Source organism: Moschus berezovskii, chromosome 7 (assembly GCF_049115385.1).
Source record: "Moschus berezovskii isolate FMDL1 chromosome 7, NW_MosBer_1.0, whole genome shotgun sequence".
NCBI classification, from domain to species: Eukaryota; Metazoa; Chordata; class Mammalia; order Artiodactyla; family Moschidae; genus Moschus; species Moschus berezovskii.
This window is the reverse complement of record NC_142466.1, coordinates 78,969,853-78,994,043: the sequence shown is the minus strand read 5'-3', so window position 1 is coordinate 78,994,043 and position 24,191 is coordinate 78,969,853. Positions and strand designations below refer to the sequence as shown.

Here is a 24,191-nt window from a genome sequence, read left to right as displayed (position 1 = left end):
AAAAAGTTGTGCTTTTATTCATTGACACTGTGGTTCATTGAGCCAATAGATGAATGAATCAATTCTTGGTGGCTAAATGACAGTGTAAGCAATACAGACTTCTTCAAATTAACATTAAATGTAATGGTGAAAGGATTATATATGATAAAATAAAAGATACTTCATTAGCCTTGACATGATATAGAAAAATATCACACTTCTAAAAGTAAGGAAAGCAGAATACTGAGGAGTAAGAAATAACATATGAACTTTGCTTTCCCTTCTTCCACCAAAGATTACACTCATCAGATGACCTTATTTTTTCATGGACTAAAATAAAATAAAAGAGGGATTAAAACACAAGTACCTGCCATTATACAATTCTGAATTGAGCTTGCATAATTCAGTAGAGCATTTTTCAGTGTTTGAGTCAAAGACTAATTTCTTTTGTTCTCCAAAGAAAAAGCTAAACAACAGCTTCAAGATCCTTAAAAAATACATTTAAAGATCAGACTTAGAAAATAAACAGCGTCCCTAAATGCATCTATTGACCTGGTGACTGGAGAGGTAAAATTACAGGAAGTATAAGGACAAGTAAAAAGCAAAATACAGTTAAGGACAATGGTAAGATGATGCAAGATTCCTGGTATATTTGGATTGCTTGATTCTTGTCTTGGCAAGTAGCATCTCAATGAAGCAGATGTTTGGATTCATCCTCTGATCAAAAGAAAAAATTTGGAAGCCATGGTCATTATAAATTATAAAATATTATGTAATAATAGCAAATATTTATAGAATTTAAATAATTCTAACAACCCTACTGAAAGACAATAACATTAGCTTCATTTTACAGGTGAGAAAATGAAGTAAATAATTTGCCTTTAAATGCTACAGGTAGTTTGGACCTAACCTGAGAAGATAATCAAAGTATCCCAAGTCCAAGTTCAGTTTTCTTTCCATGATACTAAATTGCCAATATTGGCCAGTAATGGGGCATGGCCACCTATCATTCCAAGCCCCTGAAAAAATTGAATGGTTATGGTTTGTGATGATATGCTTCTGATCTCTGTGACAAAGGAAGAAGATGGGACAAATTTCTAGCATTTCCTATAGAGTGGATCACACTAGGGGTTCAACTGAGTGAAATGATGCTTGGTGAGAGAATAAGTGTTGTGCATGCTCAGTGGCTAGTCGTGTCTGACTCTTTGCGACCCCATGGGCTATAGCCTGCCAGGCTTCTCTGTCCATTTTCCAGGAATGAATTCAGAAGCCCCAAATGAGTGATACTCCTTATCGTATGACCTTGCTGTTCCTTTCCTTGAGGAAGTGATAGGCAGTGATCTTTCAGTTGATTGGGTGGTGGTGGTTGAATCACTAAGTCTTGTTCGACTCTTGCAACCCCATGGACTGTAGCCTGCCAGGCTCCTCTGTTCATGGAATTCTCCAGGAAAGAATACTAGAGTGGGTTGCCATTTCAGTCCAGGAGATCTTCCAGACTCAGGGATCGAACTCATATCTCTTGTGTCTCCTGAATTGGCAGGCAAATTCTTTACCACTGACAGGGAAGCCACTTTGAGTTGATTATTCCCTTTGTAATCTCTCCACAAGTTCACTTCCAGAAAAGAAAGTCAACAAAATTAGAAATGAAAATAGAGAAATTACAACAGACAACGCAGAAATACAAAGGATCATGAGAGACTACTATCAGCAACTATATGCCAATAAAATGGACAACTTGGAAGAAATGGACAAATTCTTAGAAAAGTATAACTTCCCAAAACTGAACCAGGAAGAAATAGAAAATCTTAACAGACCCATCACAAGCACAGAAATTGAAACAGTAATCAGAAATCTTCCAACAAACAAAAGCCCAGGACCAAATGGCTTCATAGCTGAATTCTATTAAAAATTTAGAGAAGAACTAACACCTATCCTACTCAAACTCTTCCAGAAAATTGCAGAGGAAAGTAAAATTCCAAACTCATTCTATGAGGCCACCATCACCCAAATACCAAAACCAGACAAAGATGCCACAAAAAAGAAAACTACAGGCCAATATCTCTGATGAACATAGAGGCAAAATCCTTAACAAAATTCTAGCAAACAGAATCCAACACATATTAAAAAGATCATACATCATGACCAAGTGGGCTTTATCCAAGGGATGCAAGGATTCTTCAATATGTGCAGATCAATCCATATTAACAAATTGAAAGATAAAAACAATATGAGTATCTCAATAGATGCAGAGAAAGCCTTTGACAAAATTCAACATCAGTTTATGAGAAAAACCATCCAGAAAGTAGAAATAGAAAGAACATCCATTCCGTTCCTTTCCATTGCTCAGTCGTGTCTGACTCTTTGCGACCCCGTAGACTGTAGCCTACCAGGCTTCTCTGTACCTCAACATAATAAAAGCTATATATGATAACCCACAGCAAACATTACCCTCAATGGTGAAAAATTGCAAGCATTTCCCCCAAAGTCAGGAAAAAGACAAGGGTGCCCACTCTCACCATTACTATTCAACATAGTTTTGGAAGCTTTGGCCACAGCAATCAGAGCAGAAAAAGAAATAAAAGGAATCTAGATTGGAAAAAAAGAAGTAAAACTCTCACTGTTTGCAGATGATATGATCCTCTACATAGAAAACCCTAACGACTCCACCAGAAAATTACTAGAGCTAATCAATGAATATAGTAAAGTTGTAGGATATAAAATTAACACACAGAAATCCCTTGCATTCCCATACACTAACAATGAGAAAACAGAAAGAGAAATTAAGCAAACAATTCCATTCACCATTTCAAGGAGAAGAATAAAATACTTAGGAATAAAGCTATCAACTCAGCAGTGGCCACAGGACTGGAAAAGGTCAGTCTTCATTCCAATCCCAAAGAAAGGCAATGCCAAAGAATGCTCAAACTACCGCACAATTGCACTCATCTCACACGCTAGTAAAGTCATGCTCAAAATTCTCCAAGCCAGGCTTCAGCAATATGTGAACCGTGAACTTCCAGATTTCAAGCAGGTTTTAGAAAAGGCAGAGGCACCAGAGATCAAAGAGCCAACATCTGCTGGATCATGAAGAAAGCAAGAGAGTTCCAGAAAAGCATCTATTTCTGCTTCATTGACTATGCCAAAGCCTTTGACTGTGTGGATCACAACAAACTGTGGAAAATTCTAAAAGAGATGGGAACCAGACCACCTGACCTGCCTCTTGAGAAACCTCCATTTATGGAGGTCAGGAAGCAACAGTTAGAACTGGACATGGAACAACAGACTGGTTCCAAATAGGAAAAGGAGTATGTCAAGGTTGTATATTGTCACCCTGCTTATTTAACTTATATGCAGAGTACATCATGAGGAACACTGGGCTGGAAGAAGCACAAGCTGGAATCAAGATTGCCGGGAGAAATATCAGTAACCTCAGTTATGCAGATGACACCACCCTTATGGCAGAAAGTGAAGAGGAACTCAAAAGCCTCTTGATGAAAGTGAAAGAGGAGAGTGAAAAGGTTGGCTTGAAGCTCAACATTCAGAAAACAAAGATCATGGCATCTGGTCCCATCACTTCACGGGAAATAGAAGGGAAAACAGTGGAAACAGTGTCAGACTTTATTTTTTGGGGCTCCAAAATCATTGCAGATGCTGATTGCAGCCATGAAATTAAAAGACGCTTACTCCTTGGAAGGAAAGTTTTGACCAACCTAGATAGTATCTTAAAAAGCAGAGACATTACTTTGCCAACCATGGTCCGTCTAGTCAAGGCTATGGTTTTTCCCATGGTCATGTATGGATGTGAGAGTTGGACTATGAAGAAAGCTGATAGCCGAAGAATTGATGCTTTTGAACTGTGGTGCTGGAGAAGACTCTTGAGAGTCCCTTGTACTGCAAGGAGATCCAACCAGTCCATTCTAAAGGAGATCAATCCTGGGTGTTCATTGGAAGGACTGACGCTAAAGCTGAAACTGCAATACTTTGGCCACTTGATGCGAAGAGTTGACTCACTGGAAAAGACTCTGATGCTGGGAAGGATTAGGGGTGGGAGGAGAAGGGGATGACAGAGAATGAGATGGCTGGATGGCATCACCGACTCTGTGGATATGAGTTTGAGTGAACTCTGGGAGTTGGTGATGGACCGGGAGGCCTTGTGTGCTGTGATTTATGGGGTCGCAAAGAGTCAGTCACGACTGAGCGACTGAACTGAAAGAAAGAAAAGACCTATATATAGAAAACTATAAAACATTGATGAAAAAAATCAAAGATGACACAAATAGATGGAGAAATATACCGTGTTCATGGATTGGAGAAATCAATATAGTGAAAATGAGTATACTACTCAAAGCAATCTATAGATTCAATGCAACCCCTATCAATCTACCAATGGTATTTTTCACAGAAGCAAAACAAATCATTTCACAATTTGTATGGAAATACGAAAAACCTCAAATAGACAAAGCAATCTTGAGAAGAAGAATGGACCTGGAGGAATCAACCTGCCTGACTTTAGGCTATACTACAAAGTTACAGTCATCAAGGCAGCATGGTACTGGCACAAAGACAGAAACAGAAATCAATGGAACAAAATAGAAAGCCCAGAGATAAATCCACGCACCTATGGACACCTTATCTTTGAAAAAAGAGGCAAGAATACACAATGGAGAAAAGACAATCTTTCTAACAACTGGTGCTGGGAAAACTGGTGAACCACTTGTAAAATAATGAAACTAGAACACTTTCTAACACCATACACAAAAATAAACTCAAATGTATTAAAGATCTAAATGTAAGACCAGAAACTATAAAATTCCTAGAGTGAAACAAAGGAAAAACACTCTCTGATGTAAATCACAGCAGGATGCTCTATGACCCACCTCCCAGGGTAATGGAAATAAAAGCAAAAATGAACAAATGGGACCTATTTAAACCTAAAAGCTTTTGTACAGCGAAGGAAACTATAAGCAAGGTGAAAAGACAGCCTTCAGAATGGGAGAAAGTAACAGCAAATGAAGCAACTGACAAAGAATTAATTTAAAAAATATACAAGCAACTCCTGCAATTCAATTCCAGAAAAATAAGCGACCCAATCAAAAAATGGGCCAAAGAACTAAACAGACATTTCTCCAAAGAAGACATACAGATGGCTAACAAACACATGAAAAGATGCTCAACACCCCTTATTATCAGAGAAATGCAAATCAAAACCACAATGAGGTACTATCTCGCGCTGGTCAGAATGGCTGCTATCAAAAAAATCTACAAACAATAAATGCTGGAGAGGGTGCAGAGAAAAAGGAACCTTCTTATACTGTTGGTGGGAATGCAAACTAGTACAGCCACTATGGAAAACAGTGTGGAGATTCCTTAAAAAACTGGAAATAGAACTGCCATATGAACCAGCAATCCCACTGCTGGGCATACACACTGAGGAAACCAGAATTGAAAGAGACATGTGTACCCCAATGTTCATTGCAGCACTGTTTACAATAGCCAGGACATGGAAGCAACCTAGATGTCCATGGGCAGATGAATGGATAAGAAAGCTGTGGTACATATACAAAATGTAATATTACTCAGCTATTAAAAAGAGTATACTTGAATTAGTTCTAATGAGGTGGGTGAAACTGGAGCCTATTATACATAGCAAAGTAAGTCAGAAAGAAAAACACCAATACAGTATACTAATGCATATATATGGAATTTAGAAAGATGGTAATGATGACCTTATATGTGAGACAGCAAAAGAGACACAGATATAAAGAACAGACTTTTGGATTCTGTGGGAGAAGGTGAGGGTGGAATGATTTTAGAGAATAGCATTGAAACATGTATATTATCATATGTGAAATAGATCACCAGTCCAGGTTCCTTGCATGAGACAGGGTGCTCAGGGCTGGTGCACCGGGATGACCCTGAAGGATGTGATGGGGAGGGAGTCGGGAGGGAGATTCAGGATGGGGACCACATGTACACCCAAGGCTGATTCATGTGAATGTATGGCAAAAACCTCGACAATATTGCAAAGTAATCAGCCTTCAATTAAAATAAATAAATTTTTAAAAATTCCAGAAAAGATTCAGGAAATTCAGGAAAGGATGGTAGTTGGTAAGAATAACTCCATTCATATATTAATAATTTGTCCCAAGTCTTTCTCCTATTCATAATTTTTGGTTGTTGCTGCCATTTTCAGATTTGGAGATTAGTTTTTACTGAAAGGAATATATAAGAAACAATTAGGTTTCCTAGCCCAACTTATGTAGGAGTGTGTAAAATATAAAAATAATCCATTAATTATGCATTATTGAGGCATTTTATTTATTTCAAAAAAACATTTTGGCCATGTCGCACAGTTTATAGGACTTTAGTTCCCATACCAGAGATTGAATCCAGGCCTATGGCGGTGAAAGTACTGTGTCTTAACTACTGGACCACCAGGGAATTCCCTAGGCACTATAAAAGGAATAAAGTTGTCAAATCTTGTATTGTGTTGTTAAATTTTGTCTTCTGACTACCTTTCGATTTCAATGATCAACACTTAAACAAGAAAATAATTTGCTCATCAATTGAGGTCTTTGCTTCCCTCATGGTTCAGCTGGTAAAGAATCTACCTATAATGCAGGAGACCTGGGTTCAATCCCTGGTTCAGGAAGATCCCCTGGATCTACCCACTCCAGTATTCTATCTTGGAGAATTCCAGGGACTGTATAGTCCATGGGGCGTGTCCGACTCTTTGCGACCCCATGAATCACAGCACCCCAGGCCTCCCTGTCCATCACCAGCTCCTGGAGTTATTAAACTCATTATTACCCTTCAGAATTTCATACACTTTTAGCACAGGTTTCAGAAGTCTTAGTTTCATGATGACAAAATAGCCACTTTTCTCATTAGTGTATTAGTATATACACAACTCTGAACTATTTATGTTCATAATGGTGGCTTTTTTAATTTCTGAAATTTAGTCATTTTAAAAATGTAAAATGAAATAAATTGAGCTTTAGCTTTGTTGAATTCAGTGTCATATCTTTCTTGAATCACATAAAAATGTGAAAATGTTTGAGAAAAAAGAAAGAAAAAAAAGGTCTTACATGTTATTGGTCAGTCTCTTTTCCACAATTAACTTCACGTTTTAACATACAGGTCATGGCTTCACAGCAAGGATTGGTACATTCCTTTAAAACACACACACACAATGCAAAAGTGGGTTCAAGCATTTTTTCCCTATACACTAGGTGCACAGAATTCTGGTATAGGATGACAATGAAATTTCACTTTTTAAACTAAATTACTCTGCTATACAAATTCAAGTTGAAATGACCAAGGAAATTTAATGATAGAAAAAAAAAAAAGCTGAGTAATGAAACCCATCTCTTAAAAGGACAAAAATAGAATAATCCAAGAATTATCCCAAATAAATTCACCTAGATGATATTATATGTAAGTTAATTTGAAATTCAAGGGATATTTCTATTCTCTTCAAACAGCTTGACAATAGAGAAAAAAGCTATTTTTAATCCTCAATTCATTTTACCAAGCCTGCATAATCCTGATAATGAGAACTGGTAATGAATATATACATCATACCATTCTCATTTGTGAGTATAAATTCAAAAGCTTGAGTAAAATATTAGTCAAACACTAGCCTATTAATATAATAATTCTCCATTACAAACTCTGCAGAGTCGTTCGTCACCAAAAGTGCATGGGTGTCTCAACAGTACAGAATAAAGTAACATTATCCATTATATTAAAACACTGAGGGAAGAAAACAACTAATACTAATGTGATAGATGGCAAAAATTAGTACAAATTAGGCAAACATTATTTAATTAACACGTATTAGTAAACTATGAACAGTGTTTGGATCATCATGATAAAGAAAATCCATCTGGTGAATAGTAAAAACACATCCAATAAAGTATAAAACAAGAATTATTTTTATGTTATATTATTATGTAAATTCTGACAAATGCTATGAGACAAAAATATATGAAAGCATAATAATCAGATATATAATAATTATTATCTATAAATAATAATTTATGTTTTCACTGTTTATATATGATATAATTCTTGAGCTAGAAAAAAAAGAGGATCAATTCTAAAAACAGTTAGTCACTAAGCTGTTTAAAGTAATAATAAAATAATGTTAAGAACAGTAATAAATGAGACTTAAATAAAAAGAAAACATTATATGTACTAACAGCAAAAAGAAAAAAAAATTGAAAATATTTCAAAATAAATTTCCAAAATGTGCAAGAACTGCATGAAAATTTTTTATTTAACTTCTCTGAAAAACTTCAAAGGCAACTTATCTTTTAAGACAATACTTAATATTGTGAAAATGCCAGTGGCCTTTAGAGTGAATTGTGAATTTTACAAATATCAACCAGAATCTCAACTGTATTTGCAGACAAATTGACAAAAAAATAAATAAATAAAACCAAGATATTTATGGAAGAATAAACACTGAATAATTACTATGCAAGCACTGCAAAAAAAATGTCAGTGAAGAAATTTTCCATTACTGATATTAAATTGTGTTACATAGTTAGAATCATTAAAATAGCATGATGGTTGTTTGATAATATCTAAACAGAAAGAATGATTATTTTTATTAAAAAATAAATAATGATTATTTTTTATTAAAAATAATAAAATAGCATGTAAGATCCTGGAAAATAATTTTTCATTAAAGAATTCTATATAAAGTATATATACTACTTTTTAGATAAAAAACAGCTATTTAAAAATTTAGTTGTTATTAAGTTCGGACTCTCTAGCTCTCTAATTTTATTAAGCTACAGAAGAAGAAAATCAACAAGATATGGAAAGAATACGGGAACTGGATGATATAATTAAAGAAAATAAGATATTAAACACCGCATAGTAGTAGTTTCTCCTCTCCTGTTCTCCTCCCTCTCTCTTGTGTGTGTGTGCATGTGTGTGTGTGTGTACTGAACACACAGCATTTTACCTGTTGAAATTAGAAATACCAAAGATTGTGAACAACTTCAGTTATCCTTCACTCGAGAAACCATATGGAAATATAAGAAGTAAGAATGAGATAAACATACATCTAAACTATTGTAAAGCATCAAATCATTTGTAAAATTTCATATCTCATTATAATTAACAGAATATTTACATTATTCTTTGTGAATAAAGTTGCTCCATGTAAACTTTTAATATAATTTAATAACTTAAAATTTCTTTTTTGTTTTGTTTTGTTTTTCTTTTTTGATGTACAGGCTTAGTTGCTTCATGGGATCTCCTCAGATCATGGATAGAACCCATGTATTCTGCATTGGCAGGCAAATTCTTTAGCACTCATCCATCAGGGGAACCCTCAATACCTTAAATTTCTGAATAAATGAACAGCATAGAAAGATTATATGTCTTCCTCATTGTCACAAAGCCTCTTAAAATAATGCATAACTCTTGGGTTGCAACAGGTTTCACCAATTACTAGCTTGGTATCCTTGGATCTTATTATTTAGCTTTTCTGAGTCTCACTTCTTTTCTAAATTGGGAAAATAACAAACCTGTCTTTTAGGTTTGTTGTGAGTAATAAAGGAGATTGTGATTACAAAAGCATTCAGCAGATTGACATGTAAAAAGTCTCTTCAAATCGTCATTCATTTTTTTAGTCTTAAATAGAACACTTTCTTTTAGAAACCTAGTCTGAGACTGCTAATGAACATTCTATCAGAGATATTCTTTAGGGTACACTGATGTCTTGAAGGGGTTAGATTTTTATGAAGATTAGCCAGAAGTATAGTAATTATCTTAGATGTTCTATGTTAATCCATCTTCTACAGACTTGTGTGATTTTTCTTTTTCCTCTTTACATTTTAATTTCTCCTTCTCATTTGCACATTGCTTGATGAAAGAAGGCCAGTTCTCTCTAAATGGAGAGAATTTACTTCTGGATTTTCAATTGTTGCATCTGTGTGTATGTACTTAGTCTCTGAGTTGTGTCTTACTCTTGGTGACCTCATGGACTGTATCCCGCCAGGCTCCTCTCTGTCCATGGGATTTTCCAGGCAAGAATACTGGAATGGGGTGCCATTTCCTCCTTCATGGGCTCTTTCAGACCCAGGGATACAACCCACATCTCCTGCATTGGCAAGCAGATTCTTTACCACTGAGCCACATGGGAAACCCCTTTTTGATTGTTATTGATCAACAAAACAATCAGCTGGGAGTTTATGTGATTTAGAAATTTGACTAATACATTTAAGAAAGTTCATAAGTGACACATATAGTTAAGGATTTACTTTTTAAAAGAAAGTACACTTGCTTTATAATGTGTTAGTTTCTACTGTACAGCAAAGAAGAGTATAGTAGAAACTATATGCTTATGTATATCCCCTCTTCATTGGATTTCCTTCCCCTTTAGGACACCACAGAGCACTACAGAGTTCCCTGCGCTAAACAATAGGTTCTCATTAGTTATCTATTTTCTGGAGAAGGATATGGCAACCCACTTCAGTATTCTTGCCTGGAGAATCCTGTGGATGGAGAAGCCTGGTGGGTTGCTGTCCACAGGGTCGCAGAGTCAGACACGACTGAAGCAACTTAGCGTGCATACATGCGTTGGAGAAGGAAATGGCAACCCACTCCAGTATTCTTGCCTGGAGAATCCCAGGGATGGAGGAACCTGGTGGGCTGTGGTCTATGGGGTCGCACAGAGTCAGACACGACTGAAGCGACTTAGCAGAAGCAGCAGCAGCTATCTATTTTATACATAATATCAATAGTGTTTATATGTCAGTCCCAATCTCCCAGTTCATCCCACACCCCTAGCCCCTAGAATCCATACATCCATTCTCTATGTCTGTGTCTCTATTTCTGCTTTGCAAATAAGTTCATCTGTGTCATTTTTCTAGATTCCACATGTAAGTGACCATATGATATTTGTTTTTCTCTTTCTGACTTACTTCACTCTGTATGACAGTCTCTAGGTTCACCCACATATCTGCAAATTGCACAATTTTGTTCCTTTCTGTGGCTGAGTATTATTCCATTGTATATATATGTACCACATTTTCTTTATTCCTCCACCAATGGACCTTTAGGTTGCTTCCACATCCTGGCTATTGTAAATAGGGATGCAATGAACATTATGATGCTTGTATCTTTTTGAATTATGGTTTTTCCAGATACACGCTCAGGAGTGGGATTGCTGGGGCATATGGTGGCTCTGGGGGCTTCCCAAGTGGTGCTAGTGGTAAAAAAAAAAGAAAAAAAAACAACCTTCCTGCCAATGCAGGAGACTAAAAGACATGGGTTCAATCCCTGGGTTGGGAAAATACCCTGAAGAAGGTCATGGCAACCCACTCCAGTACTTTTGCTTGGAGAATTTCACAGACAGAGGAGCCTGGTGGACTATGGTCTATAGGGTCGTAAAGGGTCAGATGCCACTGAGGCGACTTAGCACACACATGGTAGCACTATGTTTGGATTTTTAAGGAACCTCCATACTATTCTCGATAGTGACTGTACCAATTTACATTCTAACCATCAGTGTAGGAGGGTTCCCTTTTTTTCCACAGCCTCTCTAGCATTTATTGTTTGTAGAATTTTTAATGATGACCATTTTGAGCAGTGTGAGGTGATACCTCATTATAGTTTTGACTTGCATTTCTCTAATATTTAGTGATATTGCACATCTTTTCATGTATTTTTTGGCCATCTGTATATCTTCTTTGGAGAAATGTCTATTAAGGTCTCCTACCTATTTTTAGATTGTTTTTTTTTTCTTTTTTTAGACTGAGCTGCATGAACTGTTTGTATCACAAGGAAGATTAGTCCCTTGTTACTTGTTTCTTTTGCAAATATTTTTTTCCATTTTGAGAGTTGTCTTTTAACCTTAATGATTTACCTCTTTTCACTGAAGTTCTTATGCAATCATATAATAAGCGTATCCTGACTTTTGAAATGCTTTTGAAAAGATGACTAAAGTCAGTACTGAAAACAAATACAAGCCTACTTTTTATTAAGATGCCAAGCTTGTCTTTAGAAAGAATTTCCAAAATAGCATTTTAAAAGGAAAAAAAAGAACACATTATGAACAGCACAGGGAGTTCAGCCTGGTGCTCTGTAATGAACTAGAGGTGTGGGATGTGGCTGGGAGTGGAGGGAGGTGCAAGAGGGAAATGATATATATATACATACAGCTGATTTACTTTGTGCAGCAGAAACTGACACAGCATTGTAAAGCAATTACACTCTAATTAAAACTAAAAAGAAAGCCACAATAACTCTCTAATAAATTTTTTAGACCGCAGATATTTACATACCTCAGGAGAGCCACAATCACAGTCTTCACCTACTTCCAAAAGTTGGTTCCCACACACTGGTTTTGTCATATTTTTAGGAACCAATGCTTGCAGTAGGCATCTTGGCTTTTGAGATAACATGTATTTTTTAAAATGTGAGCGACTAAGTGTACTGAAATCTTTTGGGAATTTTGAACTGTAACCAGAAAAAAAATGAGAAATACCATGTTATATACAGTGAGAAGTTAACATAAGAATCTGACTTGTCTAACTAGCTCAACAAAAACTCCAAATTTAGTACGTTATATGTGGAGTGTGATAGAGCATGAACACTACTCTCATTGGAAAATTCTTTTTCTAGATACCCAGTCGTAGGAGATGGAAGAATTTCAATTCCTGTGCAGATTCAATTCTGCCCTAAATGGCAGCAGTGATGAGCTTCACCATTTGTTATCATTCACTTATCTCACTTTTGAGGGCTGAGAGGTAAGTGATAATAACAATGAATAGTGAAAGGAAATAACTACAGACTTAGAGGTTCAATGGAGTATTTAACTTCCTATTTTTAAGCACTTCAACAATAAGACATGTTTATTGATTTTTCTATCACAAGTCCTTGCAAGGTGCTTAGAATTAAAAGGCAACATTAATAACATAAAAATGAATGGATTGGTGATAGGGATTTATAAGGATGTTCTCATTTAATTATATAAATATTTTTAGAAAAGACTGTTTTAAGCTAAAATTATTCTAGCTGGTCACTATACTTATAAACTCTACCTTGTCATATTTGGAAATCTTAAATAATGAGTTCTGCTAGCTGGTAAATCCTGTACATCAAGAAGCTAGAGCAGGAATTAGTTGGAAACACATCCATTACATTAAAAAATGTTCATCCAACTATACAGCCTGCATCTGAATTCTTTAAGATTTAAGAAATATTTTTTTTTTCTCTAGAGTGACAAGGTCTCACCTTAGATATTCATTCATCACACAACTCCCAGAGGGACACTTGGTGTTATGTGGAACATCAGGCATACCGAGGACATGACCCAATTCGTGTGACATCACTCCTACAAGAGAGACACGGTTCTTTCTCTTACCCTGGTGAAAAAAACAAACAAACATATTATTTGTGATTTTATTAAATTATTTGTTCATTATCATTGATGTTTGGTATTACAAAGAATAATAGTTTGACATGAAAATTATTGAATTATTGAGCTTCTTCCCCTGTCATTGGTTATTGTAAATCGTAGATATTTGAGACAACTGATAGGACATTGTTAACATTAAAAATGTTTACACTTCAAACATTGAAAATGACATTGTAAACATTTGAAATGATTTGCTATTGGAAATCTAACTGCTGAGCCAGTGCTCAATCAATATGGATTATTGATAAACCATGGTTAAATCATGATAATTCCATTATTCATTGTTGTTGTTTAGTTGCTAAGTGGAGTCTGACTCTTTTGTGACTCCATGAACTGTAGCCCTCCAAGCTCCTTTGTCTATGGCATTTCCCAGACAAGAATACTGGAGTGGGTTACCATTTCCTTCTCCAAGGGATCATCTCAACCCAGGGATAGAACCCTCATCTCCCACACTGGCAAGTGGATTCTTTACCAACAAGCCACCAGGGAAGCTCATTCTTCACAGGAAGTACTAAAAGATATCACACTATGTCCTCAATTCCAAAAAATACTGCTATGATGCCTGTGACACTGGCAATGTTGGCTGTGTGACACTGACATGCACTTTGTCCAACCTCCTTGGCCACAGATACTAGTGATGATTAATTTGAAGTTACCTCAGATCCTAGAGGGCACCTGGATTCTGTTTTTGTTCTGATCTTCCTCTTCTAACTCCCTAACACCAACTAACGAGTGAAACCCCTGGGAGGGTCAATGTAAAGAGATATTCTGTTTCATAATCCAAGGAATCCTCAGTGTAGTGATCTACTAATACAGGTTCATTTCTACTTTTATTTACTGACTCAGCAAATATACATTGTGCTAACTCTAAATAAGACATTGTGCTTGTCTTCACAGAGGTTGTAGAACCTCAGGGATCTATATGTTTACAAACCTCAATAACAGCGACAGATGATGGGGAGCACAAGGAATTCGAGGTCGCCAGTCCTGTAATTCGATTTTTGAAGCCAACTCCACTGTGTGAAAGTTACAGGTACATTGTCACAATCTGAGTCTTTCGAACCATCAGCTTCTGTCAACTGTCTGAAACTTCCCTAGTTCCCCTATCCTTTTCATATTCATGAGGTCCCAGAAAAACCACTGTTATTCTATAGCATTAGAATGACCACAGATGGTTATCCCACACCCAAGAGTCAATTTTAGTGATCTGACATGGGTCTGCAACAATCCCACAGGTGAGTTGCTAATAATAGAACTTTAGGCTCTCTGATCACTGAGCAGGGAGGTAGAATTGAACAGGAATCTCTGCCAAGAAACCTTTGGGATAACTATCTTCTCTGTCAAAATAGACCTGGCCCTGGCCAGTGTGTGCTCACCTGAGTAGCTGAGCGTGGTCATGGGTCTTCATTTTCCCCAGGTTAGAACGATGCCAATTCAGAAAGTTGTTAAAGGTGACACCTGTGTTGGGTACCACCTTTATCTTGTCACTGTTAGACCATATTTCCATACCTACCAAGGACACTTGAATGTCTATGGTATTGTAAATCTGAGGGAAGAACATTTTTCATTATGAAAATGTTTGATATTTCTTTTTTTAAAAAATTATTGAAGTATAGCTGATTTACAACGTTATGTTAATATCTACTGTATAGCAAAGTGAATGAGTTTTGTTTATTTTCAGTTATACATACATATATATATAATAAAAGACAAGGAAAATCCCATATATGTATACATACATATGTATACATACATATATATACATACATATATATACACACATACATATATATATATATCAGGCAAGTATATGCTCCTCTGTTCTGTCTCGTCGCAACAAAGATTTGGAGTGACAGACATTAAAGCCCTCGGTGCGTCACAGCTCTTGGGTCTTGGACAGACCGTGTTATAGCTCTCAGGTCTCGAACAGACCGTGTTATAGCTCTTAGACAAATCAGTGCTACAGCTCCATGTTACAGCTCTATTTTATTTAGAAAATAGCAGGAAAATCCGTTCTCCAGGCATGAGGGCATGTCGACCCAAAGATGTGAAGAGAAGAACAGCCCAGCACACGGGAGAGAGAGAGAGACTCCCAGCCCTTTGGCTCCTCTTTTTATATGTCCCCCCTTCTCCAGGCCTGCCCTATGTAAATTGGGCTAGTCAGGAGTGTTGTTTGTTCTACCTGAGGTCCTCACTCCGGTCCCTGGACCTTCCTTTGTTCTGTTTTCACGGGCTTTTCCTTATCTTTTAGCCACCGCCATTCGGGACTCCTGTTTTCTATTCTAACTACCTAACATATATATGTTATTTTTCATCCTTTTCCATTATGGTTTATCCTAGAATATTGTATGTAGTTCCCTTTGCTATACAGTAGGAAAGATTTATTTAATTTTTTTAGATATTTCACTGATTGCAAGTGATGGATAAATGTATCCCATTTTGAAAACAGAAAACCTAGAAGTTCTCTTTGCTACAGTATATAGTGATTTTACCTTGATGTTAATCCTTGTCTACCAAATTTCCCCAAACTGCTGACTTTAAGCCATTGTAATTCTCCCAATTCTTATTTGCTTAAAATATAAAAAAGCCCTAAACTCTTATGTGGAAACATATGTTTATAGAACAAATATCTTACCACATTGAGTAGGTTTATCACATCAAACACAAAGCTTCTTATCACAGTTATATTCTCATTATACATCTTATACTGTAAAATACAAAATGCAAAGAGTAATTAAAACCACAAATTAAAGTGAGAAAGCTGATGGGGATTTTATAGTTTAAGAAAACTTACACATTTTAATGTAAATAAATGTCTCTTCATTCCACATCTACCTTATATAATACTTATCTCAGAATCTGTGTCAACAAATTCTATTTCAAAAGTAAGAAGTCTTTGGCAAAAGAAAACTTAAGCATTCATATAAAATATCAATTCAAATTAAGTTGAATAAATCATATTAATTTTTATGTTTTCAAACCAACTTAATATTTTTAAAATTTGGTTATGAAGTATAAATTCTCATATTTTAATATGTGAATGTAGTTAATAAATTATATATAATTTTATATCTATTTTATATTTACATGCTGTACTGAGAACTTTAAAAAGATATTAATAACCAACTCTTTTATGTTTCTAGTTATTGTGGTTGTTTTACTGTTGTTATCTGTCATTAAGTATATTTCCCATATCTGAATATTTTGGCAGCAGATGAATTTTAAAAGAGCGGGAATGAATGAAAACTATTTCTGACATGGCAAGTAGAACAGATAAGACAATCACGTTGACAGGCTTCGTATTTTTCATGAGAATAATTTATTGCTTGTGTCTGCTTGATAAGAAAACTGAAAAGTTGACTTAACTACCCAAGAAGCACTCATTTCATACTCACAAAGGCATTATCCAGCACCAAAAGAAGATCAATGTATTTCTCAGCCTGAAGAAATTCTTCTATCTTTATGAAGAATGAAAGAACATTGTTAATAATATCTTCAACCTAAGAGATTAAAAAACTTACAAAAAGATTTTTTTTTCCTTCAGAGGAAAAGTGAATTGAAGAATAAGTAAATAAGGGTTGGACTTTACTGAAACAAGCCATTTCTGGGTATATCAGTATTTCATACATCATTACTGGGTCAGTTGAAATGAATGATGGTGGGAAACTGCACTCACCCCTGGACTTTTGAGTGACCTTGAGGTTCGAATAAGGTCCTGTTTCCTGCCAACATTTCTTACACCACAGGTGTGATTAGCTGGGTTGAGCTCCTCCTGGTTGTATGCGAGTACAGCGTGTTCTTCTCGGTCTGTGCTTTTCAGAGGCTTTATCATATATCTTTGATCGTGATGTGTAAAATAGCCCCTGTGAGACACAGAGGCTCATATTTCAAGATTCTCTGCCAGAGTCACACCTGCTGACCAGAGTGAAGGTATCCCTCTCCCTCAATGCCAAGCTCACACGTAGTTTTCATTCATATATCTTACAGCTAACTTTTGCTAATTTAAGTTATAATCAGTGTTTGTCAATACAAAAATAGATCCTATTTTAATTACCCAGGGCATTCTTAACAAGAAGTACTAAGATGAAGCTATCCCCCCAAATTTGAAATTTATTCCATGAGCTCAGTAAATATTTGTCCATAGTTTATTTTCACATTTAGCAAATATTTCTTGGCAGATCCCAGGAATATAAGGGAGAATATAGTAAAGGATACCTTGCAAAGGAGTAGATATCTTGTAGATGCCAAGAACCCCAAAGAGAAAGACTGATGAGCAGATCAGCCAGAGGAAAAAGTTGGAACTAGTAGTAACTTAAAGATTTTCTCTTCTTAGAAGGAAAATTAGTTCAGAAATATATAGTGAAACTGTATGATGAAATATTAGAAAGCCAACACAGCTGTTAAAAAAATTACATCTACAAAAGCATTGTATGATATGGGAAAAGGCTTTTGATGTCATGTGGTATGTCCCATGTTGGACAAAGAATCATGTATTTTATTTTACATTTCAATCATATAAATGATATTTTTGTTTATCTGTATAAAAGACTGAACTATAATCAAACACTAATAATAGTGATATGCAGAGGTAGTTATTTTCTCATTTGTGCTTTCTCACCCTTTACAAATTTCCCCTAACTGGTAAGAATCACCTTTGTAGACAGAAATGCCACACAGATACACAAACACACTCATACACACAAACTTCTAAAAATTCTATTTAATGTGACAACTGCAGGGTAGCATCTTTAAGAAGATAAAACAGATGGTTTCAGGGAATGAAGGGTGGATGGATAATAAATATGAAAGTGAATCCAGATGTCATCACGCTCCCGAATATAGTACTTATTTTAAAATTGTTAACTCTAACTTTTTTCTAGAACTGCAGATAATGAGATAATTGCAAGGATGATACATTATTCTTCACTTTAACCACACAGATTCAGCATTTTATCAATGGAGACAATTTTACCAAAATAGTAAGAAGACATGGTGTCCAGGAAGACTCAATATTGTGTAACAAAATAGTGCTTGATGCTTAATATTTTTACAAGTTGCAACTCACCTCAATCCATCACAAGTACTAATGCTGGCAACAGAGTCCTTTTCATTTAGGATGTGTCCTTTATAGTAGCAGTGTTCCTAAGGTTGGAAAAAAAAATTTAACTACAAAAATAAATGTATCACAGTTGTGTTGAAAACTCTTATCTTGAATATGTAGGAATGTTCTTCAAATAGTGGCTGTGACCAGACTAGCTCCCAGAAACAAAAACATGGAGACTCTCAGCAGTTTTATGGACCTCTCCATCTATGACCTTGGAAACTCTCCATATTTGGTGGCTGAGCTGTCTTTGTGACACTAATTCACACTAAAGAAAAGTCCAGGAAATTTGAACCTAAATGGACTCATAGCAAGAGTAGACACTGCATTTGAGAAGTAACCAGTTGCTTTATGTGGTCTATAGCACTCCCCAAGAACTCTCAGGTTCGAATGCCAACTTTGGAGAATTTAGTACCTCTGTGCAAGCTCCACTATGCATTACATATTAATAAAATGAGGTATTTGCTTTTCTAAATTCTAGAGTCCTCAGGAGGCCAGACCACCATGTCTAAGACCCTTTGATTTACGGGTCCAACTCATTTTTTTAAAAACTGGTGTGTTAGTGGTAGCCCTTTACCAGTCTCAAAAGCCCAGAGAATTTGTCTACAACTAGAGATTCAGACTGGCTTCCCGGGTGACTCAGTGGTAAAGAATCTGCCTGACAAGCAGGAAACACAGATTGGATCCTTGGGTTGGGAAGATCCCCTGGAGAAGGAAATGGCATCCCACTCCAGTATTCTTGCTTGGGAAATCCCATACACAGAGGAGCTTGGTGGGCTAGAGTCCATGGGGCCGCAAAGAGTCGGGCATGACTGAATGACTAAACCACCACACGGAGATTCAGACATTTCAGCACTCCATGTAAGCAAAGTCGGGGATCACTTGTGTAGAACGTCCAAGAAAGCTAATGAATAAACTCTTCTTCAAAACAAACTGACTTTTCTCAGGGTCTGACATTCCATCTGTGTCTTTCTTGCCTTTACCAGAAACCTTGTCATTATAACATTTTCATTGCAACAACATCATTAACATTTTTTTGTACACAAATTGGAAAAGGTACCACATTAAGATGTCACCGGCCATTCACACTTAAAGTCGCTTAGTCGTGTCTGACTCTTTGCAGCCCCATGGACTGTAGCCTACCAGGCTCCTCTGTCCATGGGATTTTCCAGGCAAGAGTACTGGAGTTGGTTGCCATTTCCTTCTCCAGGGGATCTTCCCGACCCAGGGATTGAACCCAGGTCTCCAGCATTGCAGACAGACGTTTTACCGTCTGAGCCACCAGGGAAGCCACACTTAAGTATGAACTAATTTATCAGATACTTTCCCCCAAGGTCAATGTTAGCAAAACTCCAGATGCCCTTGAAATAAAAGAGTAAGAAGGGAACAAAGGGTCATTCTTCGGCAAAAGTCTTGTTTGTTTTTTTAGAGATATAGATGTTTGGGACCAGAGAAGGAAATGGCAACCCACTCCAGTGTTCTTGCCTGGCGAATCCCAGGGACGGCAGAGCCTGGTGGACTGCCGTCTATGGGGTCACACAGAGTTGGACACGACTGAAGTGACTTAGCAGCAGCAGATATTTGGGACACCATGGAGGGTGGCTCTGATAAACGCCCTAGCTTGATAAAACTCATGACTGAGCCTTTTTTTTTAACTGAATTTATTTATTTTTAATTGAAGGATAATTGCTTTACAGTGTTGTGTTGGTTTCTGCCAAACATAAACATGAATCAACCATAGGTATACATATGACTGAACCTTTTTATATTCTCTTCCTGTTTTTTTCTTGGCTTTGATCCTTTATGTCTGACACCTACACATTGGCATCATTTCTATGATGGTGGTTTAACCGGATAAAAATTTTTATTAACTATATAATTGATATACCATTGTGAATCTCAGGATAAATGCATTTATTACTACAAAATAGTAAATAGTGGCATAACATTTTGAGCACCTAGGAGAGAATATATCTAACCTGGTGATAAAATGGTTTAAGGGAAAATAGACTTTTAGTTGCTTTTTAAAATGCAACACTTGAGGGACTTCCCTGGTGGTCCAGTGGTAAAGGATCTGCCTTGCAATGCAGAGGTTGTGGGTTCACTCCTTGGTCAGGGAACTAAGATCCCACATGCCGAGGAGCAACCAAGCCTGTGCACCACAACTAGAGAGTCCATGCACCACAAAGAAATATTGAACATGATGAAATGAAGATTCTGTGTGCCACAATTAAGATCCAACACACTCAAATACATGAATATTTAAAAAAAAATTTTAATGCAACACTTGAGAGTCTCCTACTATTCCTATCTTTTAAAAAAGATAAAATTCTTTTTTTCACCTGTTGTTTCCTTGGTCATAGATGAGCCCCTTGCTTTCAAGTCCTTTGATCTTTTTTTTTTAAGTTGACCTTGGACTTATGAATCTGATGATGTAAGCAGCTGATCCAAGTTAAGAGTCCCAGAAAGCATTCAGACCTACCATGTTCTGAGGTCTTGTGGTGATTTCTTCTCCACTGGGTGAGTAATATGTTTCAGTGTAGCCTGGTCCCAGGAGACGCCTGTAGAGATCAGAAAGTTGAACAATACTCTCATGATGATAAATAAGGCTAATATCCCTGATCCGATCTTCAGCACTAAAGGAATGATAATGTTTATGGTGAGAAAGAGCTGACTTTCTGATTCACTGATCCTTTTCCAATATCGTGAGTTTGCTCCTGAAGCAAATCAAATATACAGTTATACCTCTTAGATCTGAGGACAGAAATGTCTTCCAATACTTTACAAACACAGATATCAGAGAGTGAGTTTTCTAACTTCAAATGTATTATTGGGATTCTTTGCACCAAGAACACAGCCTCTAAGAAATCTCAGAAGGGTGTTGGGTCACAAGCACACATCAAGGACCACTGCATTCAGGGAGAAGTTTATAGACTATTTTAGAACTTGGTGGAACCCTATTCCCTGAGTATCTCATGGCTGTGTGCTCCGAATGAGCCTTATATCTAAAAGCAGAGACATTACTTTGCTGACAAAGGTCCATCTAGTGAAAGCTATGGTTTTTCCAGTAGTCATGTATGAATGTGAGAGTTGGACCACAAAGAAAACTGAGTGCCGAAGAATTGATGATTTTGAACTGTGGTGTTGGACTTCTCCCCTAGAGAGTCCCTTGGATTGCAAAGAGATCAAACCAGTCAATCTTAAAGGAAATCAGTCCTGAATATTCATTGGAAGGACTGATGCTGAAGGTGAAACTCCAATACTTTGGCCACGTGATGTGAAGAACTGACTCATTTGAAAAGTCCCTGATGCTGGGAAAGATTGAAGGCAGGAGGAGAAGGGGATAACAGATGAAATGGTTGGATGGCTTCACCAACTTGATGGACATGAGTTTGAACAAGCTCTGGGAGTTGGTGATGGACAGGGAAGCCTGGTGTGCTGCAGTCCATGGGGTCTCAAAGAGTTGGACACGACTGATCGACTGAACAAACCTGAGCTGAAGTGATGTATCAAATGGATAACTAATGAGAACCCACTGTATAGCACAGGGAACTCTACTCAATGCTCTGTGGTGACCTAAACTGGGAAGGAAATTCAAGAAAGGGGATATAAGTACACGTATAGCTGATTCACTTTTCTGTACAGTAGAAACTAACATAATATTTTAAAGAAAATATACTCCAATTAAATAAAAGTACTAGAAAGTCACATCAAAGGTTTGAGTTTATCTGGGTAGAATTTATTTGCAGCAAATTTCAAAATTACCAAGGAAGAAAGTCGTTTGTGCAGCTGCCTTTGTTTTATACTTAGCATATAATTTCCTAGAGAAACATCAAGCTTCTTAGATAATATGAGCACAAACTATTAGCATCTAATGTTCAATATACTTCATGTCTTCTTTGCAAAATTACACTATATAAAGTTTCAAGATTTATTTTCCTACATTTTCTTTAGAATAATCCAGTGATTAGACTTGCAGAAATTACAACTTACTCAGCTTTTTGTAGGGAAAGGATGACTTCTTCTCCATTTAACATTATCTGATATTGAAGTTCAGGTTCGTATCTTTCCTAAAAATATTTAATAATATAATGACAATTTACATTTCTGAATCTATCTAAAATAATTTTGATGATATAAGTAGCTGTATAGAATAATAATTACAAATGCATGTAAGGTAAAAGCAGTTCTCATGCTTCTAAAATATGTAAAAGAAAACACAAATTTTACACCAAGATAGATTTCCAAAAAAGTACAATAACATGGTAATAATACAGATCAAATTCAATCTAATATGTAAGATAGGGACTTATCATTTGCTCTAACGTATGGTATACAGTTCTGTACCCTAATGGATCCTAATAGGGTGATAATAAGGCATATATTTTTACTGCTTTAAAGCTAAACCAAATACACTAAAAAAGCTCAAACAAAAACAAACTAAAAATTAAAATAAAAATTATAAACTGAGGAAAATATTTGCAAAAATGTAACAGTCAAAGAGTATCTTCAACACAGTAAAAAAAAAAATCTTGTAAATTAATGAGATAATTATATCTCCTAGAAATGGCTGCAATTCCTGTCTTCCTTTATTTTGTTCTCCCCACAAACTTGGAGAAATGTCCAAGCTGCTTTATTCTTTCTGATCCAGGGAGTCAGTTAACTTCCTTCCGGCTGCTTCAGTGCAAAAGCATTTAAAGAAAACCTATGCCCTCTCCAGCGCAAAGGGGAGCTTTTGTATAAATGGATTTCAAAATTAAACTATTAGATATTGACTGTGACATCACTTCTACTAGTGAAAAGATCCTTTACTGTCTCATTAGATGACACCATGGTCAATCCATTGCTTACCTCTTTGCCATGCTTCTCTGTTTGGTTATTCTGTATCTCTCTTTTGTGTAAAATGTGTAGTTTCTTAGGATGAACTACTTCATACAGCTCTGATTCAAGTGTTTGTCTTATGGCTATTGCTAGAGAAAGAGACATAATATTGATATAAAATATGTAAATGTTTTCGTTGACTGGTTTGTTGAAATCACGTGGAAGACAATTCCCATTGAGAAGAGAAATGCTAAGAAGAATAATTTCCTTCTTCTACTTGAGCTTTGATAACAAAGAATTTTTCTTTAGCTTTCTCTCCCTATCCTGGAAAGACATGACAATGAAGAAATAATTCTTTGGAATTGTCAACATATTAGTGCTTACCTTGAGTCTGAATGATGAGCCAGAGGATGGAGAGCAGGACCAAAGACATGCTGGCTACTGCAGGTAGATGAGAAGTCCTACTCAGCACAAAGTTGTGATCTCCCCAGTTGTCCAGTTTTATCTCCCCTGCTACACTGTCCAGCTTTATCTCACCCCCCTACTTCTCTTTACAAATTGAAAAAAAAAGTTTAAAAAACCTCAAACCTTCTTTGGAAGTTTGGAGAATGTTTCCTAATGGCTTTGGAAAGTTGCCAAGACATTGCACTGTTAAGATCATGAGAATGTTCCTCATTTCTGAGAGGTATTTATGTCTGTGGTTACATCTAGCTAAGGACTCACATCTGGGCAACTGCTTGGCCCTGGTGCTCCAATAGCACTGGAAAGTACACTGAGACTGAGATATGTGTATATATATTTGCACACACATAAATTCAGCCATCACTCATGCCTTTCAGTAATCTTATA

At 36.4% G+C, this 24,191-nt stretch overlaps 1 protein-coding gene across 2 annotated transcripts; it reads right to left on the bottom strand.

The window, feature by feature from the left end:
* Positions 1-23,885, bottom strand: ADAMDEC1 (ADAM like decysin 1). 2 transcript variants are annotated; one of them, XM_055427242.2, is made up of 14 exons: positions 23,727-23,885; positions 23,373-23,491; positions 22,515-22,591; positions 21,004-21,082; positions 18,486-18,562; positions 17,097-17,283; positions 16,816-16,878; positions 16,056-16,127; positions 14,797-14,966; positions 14,355-14,436; positions 13,237-13,367; positions 12,285-12,459; positions 7,068-7,151; positions 1-696 (listed from the first exon to the last, which is right to left on the bottom strand). In XM_055427242.2, the coding sequence occupies exons 1-13, from the start codon at positions 23,773-23,775 to the stop codon at positions 7,071-7,073; spliced, it is 1,362 nt and encodes a 453-aa protein (XP_055283217.2). In that variant the 5' UTR covers positions 23,776-23,885; the 3' UTR covers positions 1-696; positions 7,068-7,070. The 2 variants fall into 2 exon arrangements, with proteins under 2 accessions (XP_055283217.2, XP_055283216.2); XM_055427241.2 differs by lacking the exon at positions 7,068-7,151.
* Between the last annotated feature and the right edge of the window lie 306 nt (positions 23,886-24,191).